At 57.7% G+C, this 15,366-nt stretch overlaps 2 protein-coding genes across 2 annotated transcripts in view; one reads left to right on the top strand and one right to left on the bottom strand.

Annotated features, from left to right (window-relative positions):
- The window catches only part of SNUPN (snurportin 1), a 43,361-nt gene extending 42,084 nt beyond the window's left edge, over positions 1–1,277 (bottom strand). Inside the window, exon 1 of the mRNA XM_018066122.1 lies at positions 1,197–1,277. The gene's annotated coding sequence lies outside the window, so the exon portion shown is untranslated. The remainder of the gene's footprint in view (positions 1–1,196) is intronic.
- On the top strand, positions 1,859–14,790 carry SNX33 (sorting nexin 33). The gene is made up of 2 exons (XM_005695119.3): positions 1,859–3,567; positions 10,053–14,790. The coding sequence occupies exons 1-2, from the start codon at positions 2,106–2,108 to the stop codon at positions 10,304–10,306; spliced, it is 1,716 nt and encodes a 571-aa protein (XP_005695176.1). The 5' UTR covers positions 1,859–2,105; the 3' UTR covers positions 10,307–14,790.

Below are 15,366 nucleotides of genomic sequence, written 5' to 3'. Positions count from 1 at the left end.
AGCCCCAGCCCGACCATTCCTCTCGTCCCGTGGTGTTAGCAAAGACGAGACACCGGTCCCCGCCAGCCGCCGCTCAAAGCACGGCGGAACCTGGTCTTGCCTACTCTTGTTACCCGTCACTGCAGATGTAGTCTTGTCTTTCTCCCCGGAGGGAGTCGCCCAGGACAGGGGTTCTCCTGGCCCTGTCTGTCTAGGGTACTAGGACCCGCAGCGGCCTGTATCCCAGCCAGCTCAAGCTTTTTCCATGAGGGCACCGCTGGCTCTGGGGCCCCCTCCAGAAAACAATCCCCAGGCGGCGCCACGGCGGCGTCCGGCCGGAGCGGTGGCGGGGCGGAGAAGAGAGAGCGGGGGTCTGCGGGTTTCCGCGCACCCTTCCTCCACCTCCCGGGTCCCGGCTCTGGCGTTCTCCTTGTAGCCTTGCACGTGGCAAACTTTCAGAGTTTTCCTCACTTGCGTCACGGAAAAGGCAAGAGGGTGACGGAGCCCGGGAGGCGAGGCGGCGGCTGGAGAGCTCCCCCGCGCGGCGCTTGAGCCCCTCGGGGCGTGAGGTGTCTCGCTGAGAGCGCGGACAGGCTGCGGGGGTGCGGCTGCCCCAGGGTCTGGCCCCGGAGGCTGCCTCGTCCGCAACCGATCGTCTTGCTCTCGCATCCCGATCTCCCCGCGAGTGAGTAAAGGCGCCCGCCACAAGAGAAAAGAGAGGAGTAGGCGGGAGCCAGGCTGCTGCGTCCCAGGCCAGCGGGAGGGCGGAGCCGGGCCGTCCCTGGCCAGCCAGGACGCAAGGAAGCGCCGCGGAGTTTGCCCAATTCCCCAGCCTGCTTTTCCTTCTCCCTCCCTCTCCCCACCCCTCGACCCCCCCCTCCCCGTCCCCCCGCCGGCTATTCCCTCCTTCCTCGGGACGCCGCCTCCCGGAATCGCCTTTTTTTTCTGTTGTTTTGGATCTGGCTTCTCGCTGGCGGCGCCGAGGAGCCGCGAACGCTAGAGAAGAACGCGGGCTCGGGGCTCAGGCCGCCGCCCACCGGCGAGATCCCGCAGGGCAGAGCGGAGGACGGCCGGACAGACGGCCGGACAGACGGCCGGCCGCACCATCAGCTCTCCAAGCTCACTCTCCAAACTCCTGTTGAGTGTGTGCGTGCACGCGAGAGGGGGAGGAGGGGGTCTACGTCCAGCGCTCCGGGGCCGGTTACCAAGGGGATTACCTTTGGACGAGGGTCCTTGGACTCAGATCAGGGTCATCTTCAGGCTCAGAAACTGCTGAGGAATTAGACAAAAGAGGCCACTCAGCTAGTGGCCAGGAGTCGCCCGAGCGCCTCGTCGCGTCCCCTCCTTTCCCCCGGGTTGGGGCTGGCCGCTTGGGGGCGGGGAGAGGGCACCCGAGCCGGCTGAGGGCTGGGGGCCGGGCCGGGCCGCCGGGTCGCAGAGTTGGCCGGCCTGTTGTGTAAGCCTCAGTCCTTGTTTTCCTGGCCTGGCTTGTTGTGAAGCCGGACACATCCACCCCTGGATTCGATTCAGGAGGCTGCCGCTTTTCTCCTTGCCCCTCTTGGATTTTCTGGATTTTTGAAAACCCAGTGGCCCAGGAAGAGGAGGAGGAAGGAGGAAGGAGATCTGCAGAGGAATGTGAGAGCCTCCCGAGGCCCAGGCTGGAGGAGCCAGAAGGAGCTGGGAGCCAGAGCTACCGGAGTTTCTGGGACGGTGGTTTCCAAGTGATTCTCTTCTATTTTAGAACATTGTTCCAGCGGAGAGTGTCGAATTCTTGCCTGCTCAGGGCTGGTTTTCTCCGAGTCACTTGACTTTTCTTCTAGGAGTGGGAGGAGGAGAGACTCTCTCCTGCAGGGGCTGCGGAAGGAAGGGAGGAAGACCAGGGACATGAGCCCTCTCGACTCACAGGCATGTGCGGGCAGACCTGGTAGGGCCGATTCTGGGCCATGGACATTGCTTTGAAGAGAGGAGGCTGGATACCTTCTGTGGGTGCTCAGACCCCGCAGTAAGGGCTGAGAGACCGAGGGCTGTGGCCAGCCTTGAGTTGCTCGTGCATCCTCGGACACCCTAACAAGGGTCCTCAGTTCTGGGCAGGACTCTCCTCAGCATTCTCTACCACTGGCCCAGACATGGCACTCAAAGGGCGAGCCCTCTATGACTTCCGCAGCGAGAACAAGGAGGAGATCAGCATCTGGCAGGACGAGGACTTGGTCATCTTCAGTGAGACCTCGCTGGATGGCTGGCTGCAGGGCCAGAACAGCCGTGGGGAGACCGGGCTCTTCCCTGCCTCTTACGTGGAGATCCTCCGTTCTGACACCGGCTCCAACCATGCCGACTACTTCAGCAGCCCCGCAGGCTCTCTGGGCACCCAGGTTAGCTTGTATGACAGCTCCAACACTTCCAGGAGTGGCGGCGGCAGTGGCTTTCTGTCAAACCAGGGTAGTTTCGAGGAGGACGATGACGATGACTGGGATGACTGGGATGATGGATGTACGGTGGTGGAGGAGCCACGGGCCGGTGGGCTGGGCACCAACGGGCATCCTCCGCTCAACCTCTCCTACCCTGGTGCCTACCCCAGCCAACACATGGCCTTCCGGCCCAAGCCACCCCTGGAGCGGCAGGACAGCCTGGCATCTGCCAAGCGAGGCAGCGTGGTGGGGCGCAACCTCAACCGCTTCTCGTGCTTCGTGCGCTCTGGCGTGGAGGCCTTCATCCTGGGTGACGTGCCCATGATGGCCAAGATCGCTGAGACATACTCCATTGAGATGGGCCCTCATGGCCCCCAGTGGAAGGCCAACCCCCATCCATTTTCGTGCTCCGTGGAGGACCCCACCAAACAGACCAAATTCAAGGGCATCAAAAGCTACATCTCCTACAAGCTCACACCCACCCACGCCAGCTCACCTGTCTACCGGCGCTACAAACACTTCGACTGGCTCTACAACCGCCTGCTGCACAAATTCACTGTCATCTCGGTGCCCCATCTCCCGGAGAAGCAGGCCACAGGTCGCTTTGAGGAGGACTTTATTGAGAAGCGAAAGCGGCGGCTCATCCTCTGGATGGACCACATGACCAGCCACCCTGTGCTGTCCCAGTACGAGGGTTTCCAGCATTTCCTCAGCTGCCTGGATGACAAGCAGTGGAAGATGGGCAAGCGCCGGGCCGAGAAGGATGAGATGGTGGGTGCCAGCTTCCTGCTCACCTTCCAGATCCCCACAGAGCACCAGGACCTGCAGGACGTGGAGGACCGCGTAGACACCTTCAAAGCCTTCAGCAAGAAGATGGACGACAGTGTCCTGCAGCTCAGCACGGTGGCTTCGGAGCTGGTGCGCAAGCATGTGGGGGGCTTCCGCAAGGAATTCCAGAAGCTGGGCAATGCCTTCCAGGCCATCAGCCATGCCTTCCAGATGGACCCCCCCTTCAGCTCTGAGGCCCTCAACAGCGCCATCTCTCACACGGGCCGAACCTATGAAATGGTTGGTGAAATGTTCGCCGAGCAGCCCAAGAATGACCTCTTCCGGATGCTCGACACACTGTCTCTCTACCAGGGCTTGCTCTCCAACTTCCCCGACATCATCCACCTGCAGAAAGGTAAGAGCCAGTGTGGGCTGGAGACCCTGACGGCGTCTGCGCTCTGCAGGGCACAGGGGCTATGAGGATGCCCAGATGGAGCAGAGCTGCTCAGCTAGTCTTTCAGTCGCTATCTCATCTGCTCATTCAGCAAGGGTGTTGAGCACCTAGCAGACGACAGGCACTATTCTAGGTACAGGGATATTTACGGGCAGGTCTGGTCCCTGTCCTCATGGAATTCACTGTTTACCTTCTTGTCTGTTCATTCATTCACTCACTCACTCATTCATTCATTTATTTTCTCTGTTTTTGTCTCATTTACTCGTCTACCCATTATACATTGAGTCCTCCAAGTTATTAGGCTGGGTTCTGGGAACACGGAGCTGACCAGGGCCCAGGCCTTGCCCTTGAGGAGCCCACAGGCTTGTGGGGGACATGGGCACAGACCCAGATAATGAGAGCACAGAGCGTAGCCTGTCTTCCCGCTTGTTACCAGCTCACCTCCCTGCCTTTGCAACTTCAGAGACTGTTCTCATGGCTGTACATCCTATCTGTGAGCTTCCTCCCTATCTGTGTTCAGGAGGGTTGGCTGTCCCCATTTTGCAGATGAAGAAGCTAGGTCCACAGAAGGGTGGCTGCACAAGGAGTCCTTGGCCAGCTGGGACTGTCCCTTCCTTTTGCACCTCCCCAAGGACACATGCATTTTGGCCACCTCCCAAGCTCAGCCGTGTGTTCAGTTCTCACGGTCTCCTCCCTAGGGGAGGGACAGGATGGGTCCCTGTTACTGTGGGGCTGTCAAGGAACTGCTAGGGAAGTGACTCATACCCGGGTCACCGAGGGGCACCCGGACTGGGCTGAGGGAGAAACCGGGGGTCCAGGTCACTGCCCACATGGTCCATCCGATTCCCCCTTCATGAGCCTGGCTTCTCTTCTTGCCTGAGCACTGAGTCAGGAGCTGACCCGGCAGGTGGCTGAGTCTTATGGACTACAGGCAGGGCAGGAGGGAGGTGTGGTCCTCCCTAGGGCTGCTTGGTAACTCAGGAAGAACGTCTGCAGGGCGTGGGGCTGGCTCCCAGGCCCCTGAGCCCTGAGGTCAGGCCTGGCTTGGTGGAGAGGTTTCCTCTGGGCGGGGCCAGGAAGCCGGCTCTGCGCTGAGCCTGGGGGACAGCAAACATCAACGCCCTGCCTTGGTCGCTGGTAGTAAACCAGCCTTGTTCCCCTTTGTTGTTGTTTAGTCACTAAGTCGTGTCCGATTCTTCGCCACCCCATGGACTGCAGCACGCCGGGCTTGCCTGTCCTCTATCTCCCCGAGTTTGCTCAGACTCATGTCCATTGAGTCAGTGATGCCATCCAACCATCTATAAGAGGTTCACTTCTAGAATTTTTCCAGCTTCCAGACTCTTTTTTCCCCTTACTGTCTCTTCTTCCTCCTTCTCCTCTCTGCTTTTTTTTTTTTCCTTCTCCACATTCCTCTCTTCCTCCTTCCCTTCTTTCAGCTTCAGGAGACATGACCTGAGTTCTGGTCCTGGCTCTGCCCCCAATTTGCTGTGTGTCCCTGGGCAGTGCCTTCCTCTCTCTGGGCATTAGTTCCTCAGTCTGTAACACAGAGTGGACACTGTGAGCTCTCAGGCCTTCAAGGGGGTGGGGTGGGGGAGAGAGTCCTGGAGAATGTCTGGTTGAGGACAGAACGATGCCTTAGTTTCGGCTCTGAGTTCTGGGGAGGGACAGGGCAGGGGTGGTGGCTGGGGCCGGCTGGCCCACTGGGGCAGGTGTCGCCTTGTGCGGAAGTAGAGCCATGCTTACTGCTGCACTAGGGCCTGGGAAAGCTGGTTCAACCAGCTCCTCCGATGGCGTGTTCCTGTGTGGGCAGCAGGAGAAAGGTGAGCAGGGGCAGTGATGAAACAGCTGCTCATGTGCATGGCTAGGGACCCTCCACCCAGGGCTGAGCTGAGAACAGGAAGGCAACCCTGGACTCAGGGCTCCCAGGCTCCCATCAGAGCAGGAGGGATAAAGTCAGTCTGGCCTTTCTGGCCCTGGATCAGGGGCACAGAGCTGAGAGAGGCCACTTCTGAGCTTCCACTGGAGGCTAAGATGAGGGGCCAGTGGCCCTCTGCCGGTGATGTATTCAACCTCAGACAGAGGCCACACCTACCTTCCCTTAACCAGAGGACCCCTCCCCATTCGGCCAAGGGCTTTGGGGCTTACTATTCTTCTTTCTAGGCTCTGTATCACCACTCCCAGCCCTGTGTGAGGCAGCTACTACAGTGGTTAGGGAGTGGGGCTTGACTCTGGCTGAGACAGAATTGGGCAGGCTTTGGGGAGCCACAGCCTGCTGGGGGGAGAAGTCCCATGGTGGCCCTGTGGAAAGAGACCTTTCACAGAGGGAGGAGCAGGAAAGTGGGCCCTGGGTGCCCAGGATGCTGTCAGCCTGTTCATACACTCTAAAACACGGTGAGCATGTGGGAGAGGCTTTGGGAGGAAGGAGACAGGAGGCCTGGTAGGGTTTAGGAGACCAGAATTTGGACAAATGTTGTCTTTGAGGTGACCCCGATTGAGTTTCCTCCCCTGAAAAAGCTTAGGAAAATGGGCCATGGAACCCATTTGGTGCAGAGGTGAAGCCCACCAGCCTTGTTGGCCCACCAGCCCAGTCCCTGGAGCTCAGTCCAGGGGTTTCTCTTATAGGGAGAAGGGTAACCATGTGATTTATCATCCAAACCAGGGCAATCTTGTGGGGGGAAAAGTGAGCCTTGATAATAGCTAATCTGGGACAGCGAGGGGAAGCAGTGACTGTCCAGGGCCCCTGCCTGAGAGACAGCCAGGGCAGGATTCTGTCCTAAGACTCATCACAAACCACAGACGTCAGTGTGGGTCCCTCCATTCCCAGATGAGGGGCAGTGAGGTGGGCTGATGATCAGAGCAGGAATTGGAGCCCCACTGTCTCTAACTCCACAGCCAGATTGTAGCCACTGTGTCAGACAGATGGGAGAGGGGGCTCCCTAAGGGGTGGGTGCCTGGGGTAGACGAGCCAGAAGGGGAAAGACCAGGGAGGGAGTTGGGTGTTCTCGCACCAACTCAGCTGGCATCCTCTGTGGCCTGGAGGCAGGCCCTGGACCACACAGCATGCATGGAGGGGTCATGGTGCTCACAGGTTGGCCAAGGCAAAGTGGCCCTTGCAGGACCAAGTTCTACCCTGGGGGAATAGGTGGGTCTAGCCTCTGTGCTCTGGGCCATCACCAAGCTCCCCTTCTGCCTCCCCTCCTAGGCTCCCATGAACAAAGAATCGTATGGCCCCGAGCCACCACCAGCTGGGTCTTGGCTGTGACTGAAAAGCAGTTCGCACCTAGCTGCACAAAGCTTCTGGAGCTCTTATCCTGGAGCTCCTGGAGTTCCATCCCAAGTACTTTAAACGGATTAGTTCAATTAAACCTCTGCTCTGACTAGAAGGCAGGGACCATCATTATCCCATTTTACTGATGTGGAAACTCGAAAGTGCTATACTACCCTGAGCAGCTGTCAGCAGCATCATATGTAGCCCAACCTGTCCCGTTTGACAGTGAGGAGACGTGCAGTCCTTGTTGGATGACACAGTGGACTAGGACCCAGACCTCCTGCCCTCAACCTAGGGTAGGGACAAGATGGATTCATGGGGGAGTTTAGGGAATATGCCTGAGACCCTGGGGATCTGAAACTCCAACCTTCCCGTCCCTGTTTCTTGGATCTGGTCTATAGGACAACTGCCAGGGCAGGAGGTGCCCAGGGTCCTCAGCTCAGGGTGAGTCCTAGGTGGAATGTGGTGGGGTGAGGGGGGACTGGCCCAAGCCCTGACTCCCGGTTTGTCTCTGGGATGCGTTAGTGTTAGCTGGTACCAGTCCCACATCTGAGTCACAGGGTGGAGGGTGACAGAGAGCAGGGTGGGGCCTCCTCTGGCCCCCATAGGCTTTGCCCCCCAATCCCTGGCTCCCTGCCTGTCTGTAGATACCTGGCAATTGCAATAGATTCATTCCTATTATCTGGGCCTCAGTTTCCTTCCTCTAAGGCCATGGGATTGTGCTTAGTCGCTCAGTCAGGTCTGACACTTTGTGACCTCATGGACTTTGTAACCCACCAGACTCCTCTGTCCATGGGATTCTCCAGGCAAGAATACTGGAGTGGGTAACCATTCCCTTCTCCAGGGGATCTTCCCAACCCAGGGATCAAACCTAGGCCTCCCGCGTTGCAGGTGGATTCTTTATCATTTGAACCACCAGGGAAGCCCAGGTCCATGGGCTATTTAAGGCTTTCAATAGCTTCTTAAATGCAGGTCCATCCCCACTACACCCAGACTTTCTCAGGAAGGTGGAATCCAGGCTGGTATGTTTCCTTTGCTGAAGCCTAACTCTAGTTTCTTTGTCCAGCTATTTTCTACCTTTCTTCTTCTGGTTCTTTCTACCCCTTGGGACCTTCTCCGATTCCTGAGTTTGTTGTCTGGACGCCTCATGTATGTGCCTGGAGGACTTGGCCTGGGCTCCCTGCAGTAGAAGTGGTGTCCACTCCTGCTCTGCAGGGCTCCCTCGGGGCCAGATATCCCGCACATTGTGGGCAGGAAGGAGGCTGGGAACCCCTGGACAAGTCCTTTCCCACCAGGGCCTGAGTTTCCTCTGAAGAGTACCGGCGTGGTGGTGGAGGTGAAGGTGGCCATGGGGGTAGGGGCTGGACAGCTGTCCTCAAAGGTTGCTCCAGTTCTGAAGCCTCTCAGGGCGTGTCTCATCTTGGTCCCACAGTCAATCCCTCTCCTTCTGCCCAGGTCCGGGTGATCAACCTGGGGAAGGGACCCAATTTGGAAGAATCTGAATGAATCAATAAGGATGGAACAAGAGGCAAGAAGAGGTGGTTCAAGGAAGGTGCTGAAAGGACTGAGTGGGCTGGGAGCTGGGCACTGTGGAGTTCTTTTGGGTGCTGTGTGAGCAGTCCTGGAAGTGTTGCAAATGTGAGTCGGCCTGCCCGAAATGCCACTATTTGCCGATTAGCCACACACTTGCCATCTTCCGTGGATACTGCTTCTAAGGGCAGGGTTATTTCCAGCACATAGTAAATGCTCAGTAAATGCGTCCTGAATGCACTGAACAACTTGAGAGTAAACAGATTACGTTTCAAAGGTCCCTGAGAGGCTCCCCCTTAAGGAAGAGGTGGGAAGCATTGAAAACAAGCCTGTTACTCATGTGCAATGGGTGCTTTTGAAGTGCTCCAGGAGCATGCTGTCCTCTGTGCCAAGCCTGCCCACCTCCATACTCTTCACACTGTGGATTCCCTACAGCCCTGTGAGGAATGCCTGCCAGGCACAGGCACACTGCCTCCCTGGCTCAGCAACTGCCCACTGGCTTCAGCGCAGAATCAGTCAAGTGCTTGTTAATTCAGAACTGAAATCCTTTCACCAATTGCTTGTTGATTCACTCAGGTTCTTCCAAATTGGGTCCCTTCTGTAGGTTCATCCCCTGACTCCCCATCTGTCACCTGGTTATGACAATGGCCTCCTCTAGTCACCTGGGGACTGGGGTGAGGAGGGAGCAGAGCCTATATGTGAGAGACACACACAAAGGAAAACTCCAGGTGGCCTTTCAGCCTCTGTTTTAGAATCATCAGTGTGATGGGGGCAGGAAGAAGGATGCTCCCTGTGGGAGTGGCACCTGATCAGAGCCTTGAATTATGCAAAAGGATCCGGGAGGCAGAGATAGGGAGGTAGGAGAGAAAGGGTGCATTTGATGAATATGGGGTCAGTGCGGAACAGGTGCAGGGGTCAACTCCCAGAGGGCCTCCCAGGCCAGGAGAACTGGGGACCTTGCTCTGCAGGCCAGAAGGAAGCCAGGGGAGACCTGGAGTCAGCTTGGCTGCTCTTCAGGTGCTATGGAGAACCTCTCAGAGGTTGGGACTGAAGTGGGGAGATCCATGGGGGGCCTGTTGCAGCAGTCCGGTGAGATTGAATCAGTTTATCAGACACATGTCAGAATCTGCGTGGGCTAGGCTTTGTTCTAGGTGCTAGAGACATTGAGCTCATACCTGGAGGGATGCAGTCAGAAAAACCACAGAGAGGTAAGAGCTGTGGTAGAGGGAAGCCCAGGACACCTGGGAGCAGGCAAGGCGCCTGATGCAGTGGGACTGCCCAGAAGGCTTCCTGGAGAAGGTGATATCTGAGCTGAATGGGGAACCAGCATGAGGGCTGATGAGGCCTGTGGTGGATGGGGACAGCCTGGTTGTAGAAGTCAGTACAGCTAGCAGGGCTGTGACCAGTCAGGTGTGTGCTGCTGGCGTAGCCTCAGGTTTGGAGGGAAGATGGTACATCTGGCTTAGGACATGCTGAAGGTGAGGGTTCGGGGGACATCCGCGGACCATGGGTCTGGAGTCCAGGAGGGAGGCCGAGTTGAGCCAATGAGGCTACTGTCTGCCCTCTAAGGGTCTCAGGGCGGGGTTAGGGAGCTAATGGGAGAGACCAGAGCCCTAACCGCCCTTGACCTCCACTCTGCCTGTGCCAGGCGCCTTCGCCAAGGTGAAGGAGAGCCAGCGCATGAGTGACGAGGGCCGCATGGCGCAGGAGGAGGCTGACGGCATTCGCCGGCGCTGCCGCGTGGTGGGCTTTGCCCTGCAGGCCGAGATGAACCACTTCCACCAGCGCCGCGAGCTCGACTTCAAGCACATGATGCAAAACTACCTGCGCCAGCAGATCCTGTTCTACCAGCGGGTCGGCCAGCAGCTGGAGAAGACGCTGCGCATGTATGACAGCCTCTGACCGCGTGGCCCAGGCCCTCGCCCTGCCCCCGGGGCCTTCCCACACCAGCAGTGCCTGGAGGGCGGGGAGTTGGGGGTGGCCTTTGGAGGAGTCATGAATATCCCTGGGAAAGTCCCTCACCCCTTAGAGCTAGGGGCACAGCAGGGATGAGAGCTGGGCCAGGAGCCCTCCAGGCCCAGGCCTGGGCTGCTGGTCAGTCACTTGAGGCCAGGCCAGCGTCTTAGCTTCCCCTGGAGCCTATAGCACATGCTCACCTGGCCACTTCCCCCTCATTTGTTCAGTAGACACGCGGGCCTGCTGCGGTCAGACACTGGGCATCCAGGGCTGCGACACGCCTGCTCTTGTCCCCAGTTGAGGTAGGGGTCAGACACAGAAACAGGCGGGGGCAATACAGAATGATCGATGGTAAGGAATGGGCTTCTGGAAGCTTGCCGAAGGGACCACTTGTTCTGCCGTTCAGGGATAACTCCATGGAGCAGGTGACATGTGAGCAGTATGTCTTGAAAGATGACAAGGACCTGCCAGGCAGTGAGTGGGGACAGTGGACGGGGAAGGCATTCAGAGGAGAACAGCCTGGACAAGCTGTGGAGGCCTAGAAACACCTCTTCTCCTCTCCTTTGTCTTTCCCCAGCAAGTTTGGGCACCTTGGTGTGTCCCCTTGTGTGACAGAGGGTGGGGATCTGCCTGGCTCCCATGCCCCTGTCCCTGCCCCGCTCCTCCCCACCCCACAGGAGGGGCTGCAGGCCAACTCCCTCCCGACTCCCCCTTCACCAGCTGAGCCCCGTCACCCCCTGGCTAGGGTACCACCTTTGCCCTGGGCTCAAGGTGCTGAGACAAGCCACAGACCCCAGGATTTTGGTGGTACCTGCCTGGAGGGGACATCCGCAGGTTACTGGGTATTTGAGTTCACCAGCCATAGCTGTCACACTCCTGGCAGGCTTGGACCTCCAGCTCCCAGGGGCCAGCTTACCTGTCACCCCAGGGATCCCAGGCCCACCTGCCCATCACCAGGCTCACTGTGATGCCATCCAGGTCCTGGTGGGATTGTGCTGTCTCCCACTCACGTTTACATCCTCAAGGGGGCTCTTCCCACACCCCCAGGTCGGAGTATGGTCAGAAACTGACAGATGCCACTGCTGGCCTTCCCAGGAGGTCATGGCTATTTCTGGCTGCTGCTGCTTCAATCTTCATTCTTCCTTGTTTTCTTGATAAACCTTTTCCAATTAAGATAACAAAAGTATGACTCCTTATTTGGATCCCGGGGTGGGGGATGAGGGTGGAGGGAAGGGTGGAGCCCTGGTTGTCCCTGGGAGCAGCTGGACCAGATTCTGAGGTCGTGATGGGCACAGCATTCACTCCAGAACCTCAAAAGTTGGTGGGGGGAGGGCCGTGCTGGTGGTCGGGGCTAGCTGGGGACCTCTGGGTGGCCATGGACCCCAGCTCAATGCAGACCCTTCCGAGACCTCACTCTCGTCTTTTCTCAAACAGGTGGAGTCCTGCCAGGGGTTTGGCTCTGCTGCTCCGTGATCCAGGACTGAGGGTCGCATGAGGAAGGGACAGTCTAGACAGGGGGTTCGTCTCTCCAGGAGAGCATATCCCAGCCTTGCCCCCAGGAAAGCCCAGTCCAGGAGAGGGGGTGGGTGTGTCCTTCCCCGGGCCGTCCAGTCCAGGGTGCCTAGCCCTGCACTGGCTTCCTGGTTGGAAACTGAGGTGGACCCCCAAGCTGTTCCCTTGGGTATGTCCTAGGCAGGATGGACAGGAATCTGTTTCAACATAGGAAAGAGGAGGGCTGGGGGGCTGAGGTTCTCTTGGGGGCAGTGGAGACTGGGTGGAGGGAGAGCGGCTGGGGTCCAGGCATCAGGGGAGGCTTTGGCTGGGCTGGGGGCTGTGGGAGCTCACGGCCGTGACATGGAATAAGGGGTGGCAGGTACAGCGGGTAGAGGCAGCAGAGGCTCCCTGATTGGGGCAGAGCGTCCTCAGAGGAACTTCTGGAATGGGCCCCTGGCCCTGGGTCAAAATTAGGTCAGATTTGGGACTTTCTGTGGAATTTTCCCCTCTCTCCTCCCTGCCCTCCTTCCTTCATTTTCCAGTCCATCTGAGGACCTTCCCACCCTTAACCTCTTCTCAGCTTCAACCTCTAGGCAGCCTTCTGCAGTGAGCTCTCTGACCATGGGGAGAGGTGGGGGTGAGGGAGTGGGCTTCCCAGGGCTCATCTGTGTTGAGTGATGGGAATGCTCTTAACACCAGTGCCTGGAGAGTCCCCTTGTTCATGCTTCCTGCCCTGGGAATAGCGTCGCCTCTTGTGTATCTTAAGAGGGGTGGCTACCTCCCACACCTTCCGTCCTCAGGGTGAGGGGGCTTAGTCTGACACGTTTCTCAGGAGGGGCTGTACGTAGGAAAAGTATCGAGATGTGAGCTAAAGGAAGGGAGGGACGGGCCAAGCCTCTGAGGTCTCTAGGCTGAGACGGACGTCTGTGTGGTGGAAGCAGGGATGTCACAGCCCTTCTCTCTGTGTGGGTTGGGGTGCTGGGGGAATTTGAGATTGATTTGGGCTGGCCAGCCTCTTTCAGCAAGGGCCGGGGGACCAGTGTGCGTGGGGGGCCAGTCTGGTAGTGGCTGGGCCTACTGGCTGGCCTCAGTCACATGCCGGGCAGATGTTCCAGACTGAGCTGGACCCAGCTGCCTCCAGTTTCCTCCCTTGGGAGGAGGGTGGAAAACAAGGCCTCTCTTTCTGCCCTGGGCAGCTACCGGGACTTGGAGGTGGGGGGCAGGGACCCCGAGCCTGTCTTGGCCCAGCCCAGGGAAGGAGTCTGCTTTGTGGCCTCATATGGGGGTTGGAGAATGGGGATGGCTCTGTGATCCTGTACCCAGGTCCAGGGGCTCACAGGTGCATGGGCACACAGGTCACACCTGGCTCCACACACACACACATGCATGGTCACACGCTGACACACCTGCACTCCCAGCCACAGTGCAACAGTCACACATTCCCAGCCATGTCCACACTTGCCCACACCCACATGCGTGCTGTCTGTCTCGGTCACTGTCACTCATAGCCCCACCAAAGTCCTGTGCACGCCGGACTCATCCAGTGGCACACACACTCAAGTCACGCACGGCCACAAAGTCACACAGGCACATAGCGAAGGTGCACACACACAGATGCTCTAGAGCCGGCCTGCACCACCTCCTGGGGGAACCCGTCCGGGTCCTTCATCCTGACACCACCAAGTTCAATTCCTCGTTGCACAGACGGGAAAACTGGCTATATCACCCAGTGGGGATGGGGCATGCTCTGGGGTCAGAGACCAGTTCCCAGTGGGCTCTGTGGCCTGGCCTTGGCCACCCCTGGGCAGTCCCTGGGGCCAGGCTGCCTCTGAAGGCCCCTGGCTGAACCCACTCAACAAAACTCCAGGCATCTCACATCTAAGAGCCAGGATGTGGTGGGCAAGTCCCAGGCCTGGGCGGGAGGAACATTCCTGCACCATCTCCTCCCCAAGCCTGCAAGGACTGGGCCCGCCCTGCCCGCCCGCCCGCTGACTCAGGCCTCCAGGAGCCAAGCCGGCTTGGCTCCCTCACCCACCCCAACCCACCCCAACCTGCTTCCCCACCACTGTGGCTCTGCTCCCTCTCTCTGCTGCTTGGGGCAAGAGGAGATGGTGAAGCCTTGGCAAAAAGACCATGAGGAAGCATAAAAATTCACCTCCCCCAGATATAGCTCAGAAGGGCTGATTGTGAAACCCCGCTCCGGGCTTTGGCAAAGCTTTTTCCCTTTGGTTTTGTTTGGTTAGTCAAACCCCAGTGCAGTCTAGTCTGTTTAAAAAGCAGTGTCTCACACAGTTGAGTCCTCCTTGGTCCACATGGCAGCCCTGGTAGGCAGTTATGTCATTTCACAGACAAAGAGACTGAGGCTGGCCCGAGAGAGGATGCGACCTGGCTAGGGTCACACAGTGGGTCAGGGGTGGGGATAGACTTGAACCCAGCTCTCTGGTCTCATTCCCTAAAGTCACCTTGATTAACTCCAGAGGGGTTGGCAGATCTTAGCTCCAAAGGTGTGAAAGAATGGGAGGCTGGCAAACTAACTGCTGAAATGTGCAGGGACTTTGAGGGTGGGGTGAGTCCCGCCAGCCCCCCAGGGGTGAAGAGGCTGAGGGCAGCATTGCACAGCGAGGTCTGCAGTGACTCAGGGTCTCCATTTACAAATGAACATGTGCGAGGAACATCACTTCATTTTTCTGTAATGACCTGAATTTCCCTTTTGCTTTCTCGTTAACCCACCCAATAGAAAAGTAATCTGAAATCAATCTTGGGACCCTCCTGGGACCCTCCTTTCCCCAGGGAGGCATGTAAGTTTTGGGGCTGGCACATTTGAAGACTTGAGGCAGACCCCTGGCACTTTGAATTTTAGAAGCTGAATCCCTGATCCTATCACTCGTATGAAATTTTGCCTGCATTCCTCATTAAAGGTCATTCATATATACCTACTTGAGTTGGGTTCAGTTAATTACTTGACAATGTCTTGTCGTGTAGATATTTAATTAAATTTTATTCATTTTGATTTTGTCTTTATTTTCTTTTGCTTTTTGGTGTTTTGCTACTTTTTGTCTACCTGGCTACAAACATTGTTGTGGGTTTTGCAGAGCCCCTGGGCCCTGGCACTGGGCCTGTGTGCCCACCGTGGTCCCAGGTTAGCACTGGACCTTTGGCTCATCTTCCCCAGTCTCCTGCCTTCTCACCACCTGCTCCTTTGATCCCACCCTTAAGCCTCCGTGTGTCTGGCCCTTTTTCAGTCTGGGGCACTCCAGGTTCCCTCAATTGTCCCTGTACCTTGTGGATCTGAGGGAACCTCAAGCAGCTGGCAAAATCATTCCACAGCCTCCACCACACATTCAAGCATGAGGTGCTCTGGGAAGCTGCTTAAAGACCCTGTGGAACCCTTTGTCTTCTGAGGTCTGGTTCTGCCTGGGAAGGGGTTCAAGTCCCCACTGTGCCTGGATCGCCCAGCATGTGGGCCATCCACCATCTCCTGGGCAAGCAGTACCGTGGTGGACAATGGATGG

The sequence above is a fragment of the Capra hircus genome, chromosome 21, assembly GCF_001704415.2.
Source record: "Capra hircus breed San Clemente chromosome 21, ASM170441v1, whole genome shotgun sequence".
NCBI classification, from domain to species: domain Eukaryota; kingdom Metazoa; phylum Chordata; class Mammalia; order Artiodactyla; family Bovidae; genus Capra; species Capra hircus.
The sequence above is the reverse complement of the archived record's forward strand: the minus strand, read 5'-3'. Positions and strand labels throughout refer to the sequence as shown.

What these genes read in the sequence shown, in the direction of transcription:
- SNX33 (XM_005695119.3), top strand. Translation starts at nt 2,106, where the DNA reads ATGGCACTCAAAGGGCGAGCCCTCTATGACTTCCGCAGCGAGAACAAG. An exon ending in CATCATCCACCTGCAGAAAG is followed by an intron (nt 3,568 to 10,052) that starts GTAAGAGCCAGT and finishes TGCCTGTGCCAG; the next exon opens with GCGCCTTCGCCAAGGTGAAG.